The sequence below is a fragment of the Leucoraja erinacea genome, chromosome 41, assembly GCF_028641065.1.
Source record: "Leucoraja erinacea ecotype New England chromosome 41, Leri_hhj_1, whole genome shotgun sequence".
Lineage (NCBI taxonomy): Eukaryota > Metazoa > Chordata > Chondrichthyes > Rajiformes > Rajidae > Leucoraja > Leucoraja erinaceus.
The window spans coordinates 2147251-2166311 of NC_073417.1; the positions used below are offsets into that span (position 1 = coordinate 2147251).

The 19061-nt window shown below is 48.8% G+C and overlaps 1 protein-coding gene across 1 annotated transcript; it reads left to right on the forward strand.

Annotated features, from left to right (window-relative positions):
- Window positions 1–9864: 9864 nt before the first annotated feature.
- Window positions 9865–17368, forward strand: ing2 (inhibitor of growth family, member 2). Its single transcript, XM_055664643.1, has 2 exons — window positions 9865–10036; window positions 16586–17368. The coding sequence occupies exons 1-2, from the start codon at window positions 9907–9909 to the stop codon at window positions 17251–17253; spliced, it is 798 nt and encodes a 265-aa protein (XP_055520618.1). The 5' UTR covers window positions 9865–9906; the 3' UTR covers window positions 17254–17368.
- Window positions 17369–19061: the final 1693 nt, after the last annotated feature.

The window sequence follows — 19061 nt, forward strand, 5'->3', positions numbered from 1 at the left end:
AATTAGATCCTTTATTTGTCATTCAGACCTTACGGTCTGAACGAAATGTCGTTACCTGCAGCCATACATATAATAATAACAACAGGACAGACAGTAAACACAAATTAACATCCACCACAGTGAGTCCACCAAGCACCTCTTCACTGTGATGGAGGCAAAAATCTTAGGGTTACTGTCTCTTCCCTCCTCTTCTCCCTCTGCGCTGAGACGATACCCCACCGGGCGATGGTAAGTCAGTCAGCTCACCGAGCTCCGCGAACGGGCCGGTTCAAACTCCGTGGCCCGGGGGGGTCGAAGCTGCCGCCCTCCAGCCAGCGGACGCAGCTGTTGACGATGACGTCCACTGGCCCGCGGCCGAACCCCGGAATCATATAACCGGACGGAAGAGGGAAAGGGTGATGCAATCAAAGGATCTAAGTGAGATGCTTAGAACAAAAAGCTGGAAATCTGAAATACTGAAACTGCTGGAAGCAGCCAGCACAGCGGGTAGAGCTGCTGCCTCACAACGCCAGAGACCTGGGTTCAATCCTGACCCCAGGTGCTGTCTGTGTAGAGTTTGCACATTCTCCCTGTCACCGCGTAGGTTGTTTCCTCCCATATCCCAAAGACGTGCGTGTTTGTAGGTTAATTGGCTTCTGTAAATTGCACCTAGTGTGTGGGGAGTGGATGAGAAAGTGGGATAGCATTGAACTAGTGTGAACGGGTGATCGATGGTCGGCATGGACTCAGTTGGCCGAAGGGCCTGTTTCCATGCTGTATCTTTCAATCAATATATAAAGCTGCAACATGACTTCCTAGTTTATACTCAATGCTTGGACAGACGAAAGCAACTGCACCATATGCCATAAATATTCACAGACACAGAAGACATGCCAAAATGTAATCAATAGTAAATTGAAGCTTGATTAATTCTAAATATAGAAACAGAAAATAGCTGCAGGTGTAGGCCATTTGGTCCTTCGAGCCAGCACCGTCATTCAAGATGATCCTGGCTGATCAGTCTGAAGGGGGGTTTCGACCCGAAACGTCGCCTATTTCCTTCGCTCCATAGATGCTGCCTCACCCGCTGAGTTTCTCCAGCATTTTTGTCTACCTTCGATTTTCCAGCATCTGCAGTTCCTTCTTAAACATCCAAAATCAGTACGGTGTTCTGGCTTTTTCCCCATATCCCTTGATTCCCTTAACCTTAAGAGCTAAATTTGACTCTCTTAAAACTTACCGAATAGTGAAAGGTCTGGATGTGGGGAGAATGTTTCAACTCGTGGGAGAGTCTAGGACCAGAGGTCATAGCCTCAATAAAAGGAGATGAGGAGGATTTTTGTTAGTCTGATGAGCCGAATGGCTTAAATTTGATACTTTTAACATGAACTATATAATATGAACTACCATCGCCCGGTGGGGTATCGTCTCAGTGCAGAGGGAGAAGAGGAGGGAAGAGACTGCAGCCCTAAGATTTTTGCCTCCACCACAGTGAGGAGGTGCTTGGAGGATTCACTGTGGTGGATGTTAATTTGTGTTTAGTGTTGTTTATTATTGTATGATTGTATGTATGACTGCAGGCACGAAATTTCGTTCAGACCGTAAGGTCTGAATGACAATAAAGGTATTCAATTCAATTCAATTCAATCACTTAGATTCCTTTCTCTGCTTGTCAGCATTTGCTGCAGCTACTGCTGCTATGAATTTATTTTGCAGCTAGCAAGGAAAATTAGCATAATTTATGAATAAGCTAAACTTTTCTAACTCATGCATGATTTTAAAAGGATAAACTACTGGAACTAAAATGATAAAATCTACTAAAATCAAAGTAAACCAAAATAAACTGGGAATGCAACAACACTCACCCTAGCTGTAAAGTGTATGGGGGCGTGGATGGTTTATATACCCCTGCGTCCCGGTTTAATTGTACAGCATTCTGAAGACCTGCAGTCTAGGCTACGAACGGGGGAGCGCTCGTCTCTTCTCACTGCCGCCTAGGGGAAAGTCCCTGGACCCGCAGGGCAGCGAGTGCCCGGCCCGAGCGGGCAGAGGCTGGGATATAAAGCATGGTCGCTCGATGAGGCGCCGAGACGTCCCTGGTGCGGACTGAGCGCCGAGCGGCTCCAGCCCTCGTCTCACCAATAGTTACGCAGGTGGTGCAGCAACATTCGGTGCACCAACAGCACAGGGCTCACTCTCAGCATGCTGCTCAGCTTTTGCCTCACTTAAATGTGTGGTGCATGTATACAACTTGCATGTATGCAAGCTTTTTAAAAATCTTATTTATTTATTTGCAAGCTTTCTGCTCGTATAATTATAATACAGCACAGGGCTCACTCTCAGCATGCTGCTCAGCTTTTGCCAGCATACACTACACATATATTTTGTATATATGCTGCTGCAAGCTTTTGCTCGTGCAGTGCATTGCTCACTCTCAGCATGCTGCAAGCTTTTGCTCACACATATATGTGTGTGTGTGTATACATGTGTGTGCAAGTACATAATACAGGACTCTTTGCTGCAAGCTTTTGCCAGTACATAATACAGGACTCACTCTCAGCAAGCTGCAACTCAGCAAGCTTTGGCTGATATATATGTAATACGGGACTCACTCTCAGCATGAGCATGCAACTCAGCAAAAACATGCTGCAAACTTTTGCCAGCATACACACTCATATATGTGTATATACTGCTGCAAGCTTTTGCTAGTATAAAATACTGGACTCACTCTCAGCATGCTAATGTCATAGAGTTATGGAATGATACAGTGTCGAAACAGGCCCTTCGGCCCAACTTGCCCACACTGGCCAACAATGTCCCAGCTACACTTACCTGCCTGCGCTTGGTCCTTATCCCTCCAAACCTGTCCTATCTATGTACCTGTCTTCTTAAACGTTGGAATAGTCCCAGCCTCAACCACCTCCTTTGGCAGCATGTTCCATACACCCACCACCCTTTGTGTGAAAAAGTTACCCATCGGATTCCTAGTAAATTAAACAAGGTTAATTCCCGGGATGGCAGGACTGTCATTTGCTGAGAGAATGGAGCAGCTGGGCTTGTACATTCTGGAGTTTAGAAGGATGAGAGGGCATCTCATTGAAACATATAAGATTGTTAAGGGCTTGGACACGCTAGAGGCAGGAAACATGTTCCCAATGTTGGGGGAGACCAGAACCAGGGGCCACAGTTTAAGAATAAGGAGTAAGCCATTTAGAATGGAGATGAGGAAACACTTTTTCTCACAGTGAGTGGTGAGTCTGCGGAATTCTCTGCCTCAGAGGGCGGTGGAGGCCGGTTCTCTGGATGCTTTCAAGAGAGAGCTAGATAGGGCTCTTAAAAATAGCGGTCAGGGGGTATGGGGAGAAGGCAGGAACAGGGTACTGATTGGGGATGATCAGCCATGATCACGTTGAACGGCGGTGCTGGCTCGAAGGGCCGAATGGCCTACTCCTGCACCTATTGTCTATTGTCTAAATCGTTCCCCCTTCACCTTGAACCTATGTCCTCTGGTCCTCGATTCCACTACTCTGGGCAAGAGACTGTGCATCTACCTGATCTATTCCTCTCATGTTTTTGTACACCTGTATAAGATCACCAGGAAGTGCGACAGTTAGAGGGGTCAGGAAGGGGATTAAACTAGTGCACCTCGTCTGCCCCTCTTGGGAGCTGTCGGGACAGACGACACTTCCAGTCCGAGCAGCAGACAGGTCTGTGACTTGAAACCTGCCGCTGGGGCTCGACCGGCGAGACCAACGTCAGGCAGAGCCATAGAGGTGGGTGACTCCATTGTCAAAGGTGTGGGCTAGAAATTCTGTGGCCAATTCACTAGAGGCTTTCAAGAGAGAGTTAGATTTAGCTCTTAGGGCTAAGGGGATCAAGCGATATGGAGAAAAAGCCGGAACGGGGTACTGATTGGGGACGATCAGCCATGATCACATTGAATGGCGGTGCTGGCTCGAAGGGCCGAATGGCCTGCTCCTGCACCTATTTTCTATGTTTCTATGACAGGTCGAGACTCGAGGATGGTGTGTTGCCTCCCTGGTGCCAGGGTCCAAGATGTCTCTGATCGACTTTAGAACATCTTCGAGAGGAGAGGTGAACAGCCGGAAGTAGGCATGTACGTAGGCACAAATGACGTGGGTAAGAAGAGGAAGGAGGTTCTGCAACGTGTGTATAGGGAACTAGGTAGAGGCTGAAAAGCAGGACTTCCAGGGTGGTTATCTGCCTCGATCGCCTCAACGCAGAGGGAGAACAAGGAGGGAAGAGACAAGGACTTTAAGACTTTTGCCTTCCATAATAATAATAATAATAATAATAATTTTATTTATAGAGCACTTTAAAAACAAACATAGCTGCAACAAAGTGCTGTACATCACTAATCATTGACAAAAAAAGTTAATACACACCAAAAATAACAATCAAACGAAATAGTAGGAAAAGACATGTAAAATAAAGAAACATCAAAAACACCACAAACAGAAGCAAAGCCTCAGGCATGGTCAAAAGCCAGGGAGTACAAATGCGTTTTAACACTGGATTTGAAGATGGACAGTGAGGGGGCCTGTCTGATGTGCAGCGGCAGGGTGTTCCAGAGTGCCGGAGCAGCAACAGAGAAGGCTCTATCCCCTCTGAGCCTCCGACTAGACCTCGGTACCTCCAGGAGCAGCTGACCAGCTGACCTGAGGGACCGGGCAGGAGTGTATGGGTGGAGCAGCTCAGAGAGGTAAGGCGGGGCGAGCCCATTCAGAGATTTAAAAACAAATAACAGTAACTTAAAATGAACCCGAAAGTGCACCGGGAGCCAGTGTAGGGAGGCCAGAATTGGCGATATGTGCTCCCTCTTTCGAGTCCCTGTTAAAAGGCGAGCAGCAGCATTCTGAACTAACTGGAGACGAGCCAGTGAAGAACGAGCAACACCAAAATAGAGCGCGTTACAGTAATCCAGCCTAGATGTAATAAAGGCATGGATTACTGTCTCAAAATGCTGCCGCTCAAGAATGGGCTTCACCTTCGCCAGCTTCCTTAGGTGAAAGAAGCTGGACTTAACCACCGCGCATATTTGGCGATCTAATTTAAAGTCACTGTCCATCCTAAAACCCAGGTTCACAACTGTTGGCTTCACGTACCTTGACAATGGACCTAAATCAACAAATGGAGGTTCACGGCAGCCATTGGGATCAAATAAAATCACCTCTGTCTTCTTTTCATTAAATCCAAGAAAGTTTAGGGCCAACCAGGACTTAATGTCATCAAAACAAGACAGAAGCGATTTTACAGAAAAGGCATCTTCCCCCCTCAGCGGCAAATAAAGCTGGGTATCATCTGCATAACAGTGGAAGGAGATGCCATGCTTTCTAAGGATGGAACCCAGAGGAAGTATGCACAGCGAGAAAAGCAGGGGACCCAGAATCGAACCCTGTGGAACCCCATATGACAGGGGAGCGGAAGAGGATTCAAACCCAGCAAGGCTAACACACATGGTTCTGCCCGCCAGATAGGACCTGAACCATCCCAGGGCACTGTCGCAGATGCCCACTAACTGCTGTAGCCGAGATAATAAGATATTATGGTCCACCGTATCAAAGGCGGCAGACAAGTCCAGCAGGACAAGAACCACACAATCCCCAGAATCATTAGCCAGGAGGATATCGTTAAAAACCCTTAGCAATGCTGACTCCGTGCTGTGCATGGTTTTAAATCCAGACTGGAAGATCTCCCGAATATCATGCTCCTCCAGGAATAGTTTTAGCTGAGCATAAACAACTCTCTCCAGTAATTTAGAAATAAAAGGCAATTTCGAGATGGGTCTAAAATTGGCCAGAACAGATTGATCCAGGCCAGGTTTCTGTTTCCATCACAGTGAGGAGGTGCCTGGTGGATGTTAAATCTGTGTTCATTGTATGTTTTGTTATTTTATTCTATGTTATGACTGCAAGGCACGAAATTTTGTTCAGACTGAAAAGTCTGAACTGACAATAAAATATACTTTGACTTTGACTTGACTTTGTTATCTCTGGGTTGCTTCCAGTACTTCGTGCTGGTGAGGGTAGGAACAGGGAGATAGGGGATCTGAATGTGTCGTTGTGAAGTTGGTGCAGGGAGCAGGGATTTAGATTTCTAGATCACTAGGATCTCTTCTGTGGAGGGGGTGACCTGTACAAAAGGAACGGGTTGCACCTTAATTGGAGGGGGACCGACATTCTGGCAGGCAGGTTACCTAGTGCTACACGGGTAGGTTTAAACAAAACAGTGGCCGGGTTGGAGTCAACAACGTGGACGCGTAGGCGTGCAGTCAATAGGAAAGAGAGTGTAGGAAAGGTCACGTTTAAACTAACAGGGCAGGGGGATGGGAACCAATGCAAGGAGACAGAGGGACATAAAAGGAGGCCAGAAGCAAAAGGTAGATAAGATAAACAAACCCGAAAGCTTTGTGCCTTAATGTGAGGAGCATTCGTAATAAGGTGTATGAATTGAATGTGCAGTTAGTAGTTAAGGAATATGATATAGTTGGAATTACGGCGACATGGCTCCAGGGTGACCAAGGCTGGGAGCTAAACATGCAGGGGTATTCGATATTCAGGAAGGATAGACAGAAAGGAAGAGGAGGTGGGGTGGCATTGCTGGTTAAAGAGGAGATTAGTACAATAGCAAGGAGAGACATTAGCTTGGATGCTGTAGAATCGGTATGGGTAGAACTGCGAAATAGCCAAGGGCAGAACATGCTTTTTGGAGTTGTATACAGCAAGGGAGGTTGGGACAGCATCAAGCAGGAAATTAGGGATGCGTGTAGCAAAGGTACAGCAGTTATCATGGGTGACTTTAATCTACATATAGATTGGGCCACCCAAATTGGTAGCAGCGCTGAGGAGCAGGATTCCTGGAATGTATAAGGGATGTTTTTTTTAAACCAATATGTAGAGGAACTGACTAGGGAGCAGGCCATCCTTAGCGATCTTGTTGTGCAAGGCAAGGCCCCTTGGGCAACAGTAACCATAATATGGTGGAATTCTGCATTAGGATGGAGAGTGACACGGTTAATTCCGAGACTATGGCCCTGAACTTGAATAAAGGAGACTTTGAAGATATCAGACGGGAATTGGCTAAGATAGACTGGCAAATTATACTTAAAGCATTGACAGTGGAGATGCAATGGCAAAGATTTAAAGACCGCAGAGAAACATAGAAAATAGGTGCAGAAGGAGGCCATTCGGCCCTTCGAGCCAGCACCGCCATTCATTGCGATCATGGCTGAACGTCCCCAATCAATAACCCGTGCCTGCCTACTCCCCATATCCCTTGAATCCACTAGCTCCTAGAGCTCTATCTAACTCTCTCTTCAATCCATCCAGTGAATTGGCCTCCACTGCCCTCTGTGGCAGGGAATTCCACAAATTCACAACTCTCTGGGTGAAAACGTTTTTTTCTCACCTCAGTCTTAAATGGCCTCCCCTTTATTCTATGACTGTGGCCTGGTTCCAGAAATTGTTCATCCCTGTCTGGCGAAAAAATAAAACTGGGAAGGCGGCTCAACCGTGGCTAACAAGGGAAATCAAGGACGCAGTTTTGGGGACAGAGCCTTCTCCAGGGCAGCTCCCAGGCTCTGGAACTCCCTCCCCCAACTGATCCGCAATTCCGTGTCCCTCACCATCATCCAGTCCCGCCTCAAGACCCATCTCTTCACCTCTGCCTATCCTTAGCCCCACGTCCCCCTCCCTTTTCATCTGTGCTTGAATTGCCTCATATTGTGTTTTGAATTGAATTCTGTCTTTAATTTGCGTACTAGTCATGTCTCTACTATTTATTTCATTCCCCTTACATGATTTTCCTCTACTTGCTAAATTTTTGTAAGGTGTCCTTGAGACTCTTGAAAGGCGCCCATAAATAAAATGTATTATTATTATTATTACCTGCCAGAGCTATATCCTGGCCCCTTTTTCCCCTTCTGATTTCCTTTTTCCTTAGCTCCTGAAACTCCTCCAGGGATGCACTTCAAGTTCAAGTTCAAGTTCAAAGTGAGTCCTGTATAGGACAATGAAATTCTTGCTTTGCTTCAGCACACAGAACATAGTAGGCATTTACTACAAAACAGATCAATGTGTCCATATATTATAATATAAATACATACACACATGAATAAATAAAATGATAAAGTGCAAATAACAGATAATTGGTTATTAATAATCAAAGTTTTGTCCGAGCCAGGTTTAATAGGCTGATGGCTGTGGGGAAGTAGCTATTCCTTAACCTGGTTGTTGCAGTTTTTAGGCTCCTGTAACTTCTACGTGAAGGTAGCAGGGAGATGAGTGTGTGGCCAGGATGGTGTGGGTCTTTGATGAAACTACCAGCCTTTTTGAGGCAGCGACTGCGATAAATCCCCTCGATGGAAGGAAGGTCAGAGCCGAGGATGGACTAGGCAGTGTTTACTACTTCTTGTAGTCTTTTCCTTGATCCCAGCTGCCTCTACCTGTCCCGTGCATCCTTCTTGTTTTTGACTAATGTCTCAATTTCCCTCGTCAGCCAAGCTTTAGTCATCTCACACACTCACATATATGTGTATATAATATATTGATGCAGCACAGGGCTCACTTGGTGCATGCTATTAATCATCTATCAACTCACATATATATATTTTATAATATAACCATGTGTTTTAAATATGTACAGGACAGGGCTTATTCCCAGCTGCTGCACGCTTTAGCACTGAAACTGTTAGTTAAAACATTTTATTTTAGATAATATATTATACAATTTATATAGATGCTGCATGCTTTTACAATTAGCCACTGACATAATATACAACCCCTGTACATGTTTTAACATATGGTTTGTTTTAATAGATTCAAGATTCAATTTAATTGTCACATGTATTAAATAGTTGAAATGTATTAAAAATAAAATTGAAAGTATGTATAAAATATATTTTCTATATATTATTATATGTTATTATTAATTAAGAATATTAATATATATACTGTATAATTATATTTATATTAAGCAATTAATATAAATCAACAAGAATCAATTAATTATATAATAATAAAAGTAATATAGTGTATATATATATATAAATCATATATATAATTAATTATTATTCTTAATTCATAATTACATATAATAATATACACAGAAAATATATATTATATATACTTTAAATTACATGGTAATAATAAAAAATAACAATTAATTAATTATTGTTAATTTCTATTAATGTAAATATTATAATTAATTATTATAACATGATGATGATAATAATCGTACTATATAATGTAATAGTATGATTAATTAAATATAATACTATTTTTATATGATAATAGTAATATAGAATGTTATTATTACCCTAAGGGTGCTGTGTGGCACTGCAAAGACGTGCAGGTTTGTAGGTGAATTGTCCTGTGCAACTTGTCCCTGGTGCCAGCATGTGGGGATCGCGGGCCAGTACGGACACGATGGGCCGAATGGCCCCAATGACCAAAGATCATTATGACAGAGAAATGCGCAGGCGCCGAGCCGGCAGGATCTTTGGGATCCAGCGCAGACGGCGAGAGTGCGCAGGCGTGAACCCGGTGGATGTCACGTGATGCGGGGCGAGCAACCAGCTGGTGGGGCGGAGGGAGCTCGATGCGCAGGCGCGGGCCGGTGGAATCACGTGTTACGGGACCGGCCACCCGAGTGCGCAGGCGCCCAAACGGTGAAATCACGTGTCGGGGGTTGGGTGGGACGAGTGCGCAGGCGCGGGGTTGCTGGGATCACGTGTTGGGGGGGTTGGTGGGCGAGAGCGCAGGCGCTGGGATCACGTGTAGGGGGTGTTGCTGCGGTCAGTGCGCAGCTGCTGCTCTCCCGGCGAGCGGTCGGTCGGTCCGGTCGGTTGATCCGGCGGGCGGGGGGTGTGAGGGAGGGAGGGTCGGGCCTGGCCGGGCCGCGGGGGCGATGCTCGGGCCCGGACACAGGCCGCGGGGCTCCGGCTACGTGGAGCAATACCTGGACAGTGTGGAGGCGCTGCCCCTCGACCTGCAGCGCAGCGTGTCCCGCCTCCGGGAGATCGACACCCGGTACCGCGGTGAGAGGGGGGGCCCGGGGGGCGGGGGGGGGTATGTGTTGGAGGTGGGGGGGCGAGGGGGGGGTATGTGTTGGAGGGGGCGGGGCGAGGGGGGGGGGATGTGGTTGGAGGGGGCGGGGGGCGAGGGGGGTATGTGTTGGGGGGTGGGGGGGGGGGGGGGGGGGTTGGAGGTTGGAGGGGGCGGGGTGGGTATTGGTATGGTGTTGGGGGGGGGGGGGGGCAAGGGGGGTATGTGTTGGAGGGGGGGGGGGCGGAGGGGGGGGAGGTGTTGGAGGGAGGGGGGGGGGGCGAGGGGGGCGAGGGGTGTTGGGAGGGGGGGGGGGGGGGGGGAGGGGGTATGTGTTGGAGGGGGGAGGGGGGGGGCGAGGGGGGTATGTGTTGGAGGTGGGGGGGGGGGGTATGTGTGGGAGGTGGGGGGGGGCGGGGTATGTGTTGGAGGGGGGGGGGGGGGGGGGGGGGCAAGGGGGGTATGTGTGTGGAGGGGGGGGGGCGAGGGGGGTATGTGTTGAGGGGGGGGGCGAGGGGGGTAGTGTGGTTGGAGGGGGGGGGGGAGGGGGGTGGGGGTAGGGGTGGGGAGGGGGGGGTGTTGGGGGGGGTGGGAGGGGGTATGTGTTGTGGAGGGGGGGAGGGGGTATGTGGAGGTGGGGGGGGGGTATGTGTTGGAGGGGGGGTGGGGGGGGGTATGTGTTGGAGGAGGGGGGGGGGGGGGTATGTGTTGGAGGTGGGGGGGGGAGGGGTGGGGGGGCAGAGGGGGTGGGGGCGAGGGGTGTATGTGTGGAGGTGGGGGGGGGGCAGAGGAGGGGGGGTGAGGGATGGGTTGGAGGTGGGGGGGGGTGAGGGGGACAGGGAGGGATCTGGAGGGTGGGGGGTTGTAGTGTGTGTGTGTTGTGTGTGGGGGAGGGGGGGGGGGGGGGGTGTGGGGGGGGGGGATGTGTGAGGGGGGTGTGGTTGAGGGGGGGGGTTATGTGTAGGAGATGAGGGCGGGGTGTGGGTTGGAAGTGGGGAAGGGATTGTTGCATGGGGGGGGTGTGGTATGTGTCAGAGAGAGGCGAGGGAGATGAAGCGAATAGGGTGGAAGTGCAGGGGAAGGGGTGGTGTTGCATTTGGAGGTAGACTTGGGGTGGAAGAGGGAGGTTGAGGGGAAGAGGGAGGGAGGTATGTTGGAAGCGAGGGCGGATGGGGAAGAGGGGAAGGGTTGCTTGGAGGGGTGGGGTATGTGTTAGAGGGGGAGTACATCTCTATCCACTTTATTGCACCAGTTTACAGTGATAAAATATATTCGTACTTTTTTTCTAGAAAAATAAATAGTTTGAATGATTTGACGTGTATATTTTGCATTCGGGTCATATACAGCACAGAAACAGGCCCTTCAGTGTAACTTCCCCATGCTGACCTCGAAGCCCCCATCTTGCTTACATTTGGCCCATTTCCCCCTCGAGCTTTCCTATCAGTAGTTAGAAACTAATCAGAAAACATGTAATCTGACCAATTGCCAGTTCATTAGCCGAATCTCCACCAATGGAAAGACTTTTCACTATATTTTATGTTTAAGAATGAACTGCAGATGCTGGAAAAATCGAAGGTAGTGACAACACGAAACGTCACCTATTCCTTCGCTCCATAGATGCTGCCTCACCTGAGTTTCTCCAGCATTTTGTCTACCTTCACTGTATTTTATAGTATTTTACATTTTATAGAGACTATGCAGAGTCTCTTGCCCAGAGTAGGGGAATTGAGGACCAGAGGACATAGGTTCAAGGTGAAGGGATCTGAAGGGTAACATTTTCCACACAAAGTGTGGTGGGCGTATGGACAAGCTGCCACAGGCGGTTGTTGAGGCTGGGACTATCCCAAAGTTTAAGAAACAGTTAGACAGGTACATGGATAGGGCTGGGGGGGGGGGGGGGGGGGGGGGGGGGTAAACGCTGGTAGGGGGGGGCGGGGTGGGACTAGTGTGTAGCTGGGACATGTTTGCTGGTGTAGGCAAGTTGGACTGAAGGGCCTGTTTCCACTCTGTATCACTATGACTATTTTGATAGACACGGCAATCATAGACTAAACTATAAAAAAGTGTTTAATCGCTGGCATTGCTACTGGGACCTGCTCAGCCTTCAGAGCTCAAGCTGAGTTACACAGGTTAAATGTAGGTTCAAAGTTAGGAATATTCCTGATTCCAGGAATGAGTGGGTTAGCATATGATGAGCGTTTGGCAGCACTGGGCCTGTACTTGCTGGAGTTTAGAAGGTTGAAGGGGGGGACCTCATTGAAAACTTACCAAATAATGAAAGGCAGAGATAGAGTGGATGTGGAGAGAATATTTCCACTGGGTGGGAGAGTCTAGGACCAGAGGTCATAGCCACAGAATTAAAGGGCGCTCATGTAGGAAGGAACTGCAGATGCTGGTTTAAATCGAATGAAGACACAAAATGCTGGAGTAACTCAGCGGGACAGTCAGCATCTCTGGAGAGCAGGAATGGGTGACGTTTCGGGTCAAGAACTGTCCTGCTCTTTTGGAAAGGAGGTGGGGAGGGGCTTCTTGGGTGATTAAGCTTTGGAAGTCCTTGCCACAGAGGCAGAGATAGACACATTCTATTAGATTAGAACGGGTGTCAAGGGTTATGGGGAGAAGGCAGGAAAATGGGATTAGAAGGCAGGGATCAGCCACAATTGAATTGTTTAAGAAGGAACTGCAGATGCTGGAAAATCAAAGGTGGACAAAAGTGCTGGAGAAACTCAGCGTGTGCAGCAGCATCTATGGAGCGAGGGAAATAGGCAATGTTTCGGGACGAAACCCTTCGTCAGACTGATGTGGGGGGACGGGGAGAAGAAAGGAAGAGGAGGAGCTCGAGGGCTGAGGGAGAGCACTTCAACTCTCCCTCCCATTCCGAATCCGACCTTTCTGTCCTGGGTCTCCTCTATGGCCAGAGTGAGCACCACCGGAAATTGGAGGAACAGCACCTCATATTCCACTTGGGCAGTTTGCACCTTAGCGGCATAAACATTTCTCCTTTCTCCTGCTCCAATTTCCGGTAGCCCTTGCTGTCTCCTCCCCTTCTCAGCCCTTGGGCTCCTCTTCCTTTCTCCTTTCTTCTCCCCCCCACCACCCACCCTACATCAGTCTGAAGAAGGGTTTCAGCCCGAAACGTTGCCTATTTCCTTCGCTCCATAGATGTTGCTGCACCCGCTGAGTTTCTCCAGCACTTTTGTCTGGCCACAACTGAATGGCAGAGTAGACTCGTTGGGCCGAATGGCCTCATTCGACTATAACTTATGAAGATGTAACATATGGCATTGTTTCAATGAGGTGGTAATTAGTAACATTGAAGTAGTTGAGATTGGGGAAGATTCTGGGTGGCACAGTGGAGCAGCTGGTACAGCCGCTGCCTTGCAGCGCTAGAGATCCGGGTTTCATCCTGACCTCGGGTGCTGTGTGGGGTTTGCCCGTTCTCCCTGTGACCACATGGGGTTCCTCCCACATCCCAAAGTCATGCTGGCTCGTAGGCTAATTGTCCCTCTGTTAAAATTGTTATTGGTGTGCAGGGAGTGGATGAGAAAGTGGGATATCATAGACCGGGTGATCGATGGTCAGCATCCCGACGTGGGATTAAATGTTGAGGCTCTTTAAGATGCTGGTCAGGCCGCATTTGGAGTATTGTGAGCAATTTTGGGCACCATTTCTGAGGAAGGATGTGTTGGCCTTGAGAGGGTGCAGAGGAGGTTTAGAAGAATGATCCCTGGGATGAGTAGGTTAACATATGATGAGCGTTTGACGGCACTGGGCTTGTACTCACTGTAGTTTAGAAGGAGGGGGACTTCATTGAAACTGAATAGTGAAAGGCTTGGATAGAATGGATGTGGAGAGGATGTTTCCATTAGTGGGAGAGTCTAGGACTAGAGGTCAGCTCCTCAGAATTAAAGGACGTTCCTTTAAGAAGGAGATGAGGAGGAATTTCTTTCGTCAGGGTGGTAAATCTCTGGAATTCATTGCCACGGACGACTGTGGAGGCCAAGTCAGTGGATATTTTTTAATGCAGGGATAGACAGATAGATTCTTGATTAGTATGGGTGTCAGAGGTAATGGGGTTAGGAGGGAAAGATAGATCAGCCATGATTGAATGGTGGAGTAGACTTGATGGGCCGAATGGCCTAATACTGCACTCATCACTTCTGACTCGCTGGGCCTGTTTCCGCGTTGCATCTTTAAGCCAAACACTGGCTGGAATGGCACCAAGCACTGGAAACATTTGTAACTTTTTTTAGTAAAAATCAAAGTGATGGAGTAACTAAAGACTGTTGCCCAGAGAAGGTGAATCGAGAACAGAGGACATCGGTTTACGGTGAGGTTGAAAAGATTTAATGAGAACCTGAGGGGGGGGGGGGAGGGGGTAACATTTTTACACAAAAGGTGGTGCAACCAACTGCCAGAGAAGGTAGTTGAGGCAGGTACTATTGTAATGTTTAAGAAACATTTAGACAGATACATGGATAGGCCAGGTTTGGAGGGATATGGGCCAAGCGCAGGCAGGTGGGACATGTTGGTCGGTGTGGCCAAGTTGGGCCAAAGTGCCTGCTTCCACGCTGTATGGACGCAGCGGGTACAGTAAATGAGGGAGGAGGTGCAAGTGAACCTTTTTCAATATCTTCCCATCTCCACCCCATTCTGCTTTCCGCAGAGACCGTTCCCTCTGCAACTCCCTGGTTAACTCATCTCTTCCCACCCAAACCACCCCCTCCCCAGGTACTTTCCCTTGCAACCGCAGGAGGTGCAACACCTCTCCCTATTCCTCCCCCCCCCTCGACTCCGTCCAAGGACCCCAACAGTCTTTTCATGTGAGGCAGAGGTTCACTTGCACCTCCTCCAACCTCATCTACTGCATCCGCTGTTCCAGGTGTGGCGAGACCGAGCGCAGGCTCAGCGATCGTAGGCTCAGCGATCATTTTGCTGAACACCTCTGCTCAGTCTGTCTAAACCTATCTGATCTCGCTAGAGGCAGGAAACATGTTCCCGATGTTGGGGGTCCAGAACCAGGGGCCACAGTTTAAGAAGAAGGGGTAGGCCATTTGGAACGGAGATGAGGAAATACTTTTTCACACAGAGAGTTGTGAGTGTGTGGAATTCTCTGCCTCAGTGGGCGGTGGAGGCCGGTTCTCTGGATACTTTCAAGAGAGAGCTAGATAGGGCTCTTAAAGATAGCGGAGTCAGGGGATATGGGGAGAAGGCAGGAACGTGCAGGAATTGTGGATGATCGCCGTGATCACATTGAATGGCAGTGCTCGCTTGAAGGGCAGAAAGGCCTACTCCTGCACCTATTGTCTATTGACATTGACTTCTCTAACTTCAACATCAAGCTTTCCCTCTCTCTCTCTCCATCCCCTCCCCCTTCCCAGTTCTCCGCCCAGTCTGACTGTCTCGGACTATATTTTAACTCTGTTTGCTTTGTTCTCCCAACTAACAATGATCTAATCTACATTTTCCTTGATCTCTTTTTCCAGTTTTCACACCTCTCACTTCCTTATCTATACACTTCCTTATCTCTGTACCACCCACTCCCCTGACATCAGTTTGAAGAAGGGTTTCGACCAGAAACGTCACCCATTCCTTCTCTCCAGAGATGCTGCCCGTCCTGCTGAGTTACTCCAGCATTTTGTGTCTATCTTCGAACTAATCATTTAACTTAAGAGCGAAGTGAAGCGTTTTGTAATGTTTAAACCAATGTCGGGCCCTGAGGAAAGTTGCCGAACAGAGAGATCCAGGGATCCAAGTACATAGTTCTTTGAAGGTCACAGTTATGGAGTGTTATGAAGGGGGAGTGTGGCATGTTTGTCTCCATCAGATGGGCGATAAAATACAAGATATGGGATGGCACAGCGGTAGAGTTGCTGCCTTGCAGCGCCAGAGGTCCGGGTTCCATCCCTTCTGCAGTTGTACAGAGCCCCAGTGAGACCACACCTGTATTGTGTGCAGTTTTGGTCCCCTAATTTGAGGAAGGACATTCTTGCTAATGAGGTAGTGCAGCGTAGGTTTACTAAGGTTAATTCCTGGGATGGCGGGACTGTCATATGCTGAGAGAATGGAGCAGCTGGGCTTGTACACTCTGGAGTTTAGAAGGATGAGAGAGGATCTTATTGAAACATATAAGTTTGAAAGGGCTTGGACACGCTAGAGGCAGGAAACATGTTCCCGATGTTGGGGGAGTCTAGAACCAGGGGCCACAGTTTAAGAATAAGGAGTAAGCTATTTAGAACAGAGACGAGGAAACACTTTTTTCACACACAGAGTGGTGAGTCTGTGGAATTCTCTGCCTTAGAGGGCGGTGGAGGCCGGTTCTCTGGATGCTTTCAAGAGAGAGCTAGATAGGGATCTTAAAAATAGCGGAGTCATGGGGATATGGGGAGAAGGCAGGAATGGGGTACTGATTGGGGATGATCAGCCATGATCACAATGAATGGTTCGAAGGCCTGAATGCCTGCTCCTGCACCTATTGTCTATTGTTTCGGTGCCATATCTCTAAAACTAAACAAAACCTCTTTATGTTCTTCTTCTTGCAGAAGTTCTAAAGGAGCTGGATGATGCTTATGACAAATACAAGCAAGAGATGGATGTTGCTCAGAGGAAACGGTTGCTGCAGCATCTGCAGTTGGCGTTAATCAACAGCCAGGAGCTGGGTGATGAGAAGATTCAGATCGTTACGCAAATGAGTGAGCAGGTGGAGAACTGTGCCAAGCAAATGGACAGCCACTCGGATTGCTTCGAGGAGCCGAGCGAACACGAAAAGCCCGTGGAGAAAGCCAAGGTGGCGGAGGCTCCCCAGGCGGAGCGGCCTTCCAGGCGCCCGCGCCGGCAGAAGAACAGCGAGAACCGCGAGCTTTGCCACCCGGGCAACGACACGGAGGAAGGGGACGAGCAGCCCAAGGAGAAGAAGTCCAAGTCGGCAAAGAAGAAGCGCTCCAAGGCCAGACCCGAGCGGGAGATCTCCCCCATTGACTTTCCCATCGACCCCAACGAACCCACCTACTGCTTGTGCAACCAGGTCTCCTACGGGGAAATGATCGGCTGCGACAACGAGGAGTGCCCCATCGAGTGGTTTCACTTCTCTTGCGTGGGACTAACGTACAAGCCGAAGGGCAAGTGGTACTGTCCAAAATGCAGGGGCGACACTGAAAAGACAATGGACAAATGCATAGAAAAATCCAAAAAAGACAGGAGGTCAAGGTAGTGCAGTCCTCCGATTTTAACATTTTCATACCTGTATCATGTAAAAGCATATTGGCTTAAATTGTATGTGGAACTATGCAATTTTTACTGTAGTATTAAACATTGCTGAATTTTCACTAATGCATTTGGACTCATTCACAACATCCGTGCACAAAGGTGTAAACCACCATCTGCGGGTTCCGTCTTGCACATTGTGTCTGCTCCACTGCCAAATCTCCTCAAGGTACAGTATGTCTACTTTGAAGGTTCTTTTTCAGTTTAGTTTAAAGATACGGCGTGGAAACAGGCACTTTGGCCCAGCAAGTCCACGCCGACCAGCGATCCCCACACATTAGCACTATCCTACACACACTAGGGACAATTCACTATTTTTACCGTAGCCAAATTAGCCTACAAACCTTTACATCTTTGGAGTGTGGGAGGGAACCCGGTGAAAACCGACGCGATCACAGGGAGAACGTAAAAACTCCTTACAGGCAGCAATGGTAGGGAGATGTCGGATATTTGACTCAAATTTACCTGGACCATTTCCGACATCTCCCTACCGTTCCTTGATCTCACCATCTCCAACGCAGGTAATAGACTACTGACCGACATCTACTACAAACCCACTGACTCCCATGGCTATCTGGACTACACTTATTCCCACCTGGCTTCTTGTAAGGACTCTATCCTCTACTCCCAATTCTTCCATCTACGCGACATGGTGAGCTGAGACCGCCGTGTTCAACACCTCCGGGCTGCGGGTCTGCGGAGCGGAGCGGGCGGCGCCGATTTCAACATCGGGGGCCTGGGAGCTCCAAACCGGCGCGGCCTTGTCGGCTTCGGAAGCCGCGGTCTCCAGCTAGCAAGCGGCCATTCCAGGTGGCCCAGCCGCTGAGAGGACTCCCGACGCCGGGGCAACACCACCCGGTGAGAACGTCCAGGAACATCGGGCCTCCGTAGAGGCAATTGCAGTGGCCTCAATAGGCCTGACTATGGGGTGAACTTGGGATAGGGACTGGACATTGTGCCTTCCCCCACAGTGGTATCCATTGTGGGGGGATGATTTTTTGTCTGTAAGATAATCCTGTTAGTCTTTGTCCAAGATGGCTGCCGTGAAGGGAGAGTGGACGCTAGCGCGCTTTAGCTGCCGCTGCTCTCTCTTCACATTGTGTTTATGATTTTTGTTTTTGGACTGAATTCTGTTTTTAATTTGTGTTTCTGTGATGTCTTTATTATTTATTTTATTCTGATTATATGTTTATATTCCTGTTAACCTATGTAAGGTGTCCTTGAGATGTCTGAAAGGCGCCCAATAAATAAAATTTATTATTATTATTATCTGCACCCAGGATGAGGTGTTCCAGACCAGGGAATCGGAGATGTCCTCATTCTTTAGGGAACGGGGGTTCCCCTCTTATAGAATGAGGTTCTCACCAGGGTCTCCTCTATATCCCGCAGCTCCGCTCTCACTCCCCCCCCCCCCCCCCCCCCCCCCCCCCCCCCCCCCCCCCCCCCCCCCCCCCCCCCCCCCCCCCCCCCACACTAGTGACAAGGACAGAGTCCCCCTTGTCCTCACCTTCCACACCATCAGCCGTCACATACAACATATAATCCTCTGACATTTTTGCCGCCTCCAACGAGATCCCACCACCGGTCACATCTTCCCATCTCCTCCCCTTTCTGCTTTCTGTAGAGACTGCTCCCTCCATAACTCCCTGGTCAATTCGTCCCTTCCCACCCAGACCACCCCTCCCCTGGTACTTTCCCTTGCAACTGCAGGGAATGCTACACTTGTCACTTTACCTCCCCCCCTTGAATCCATCC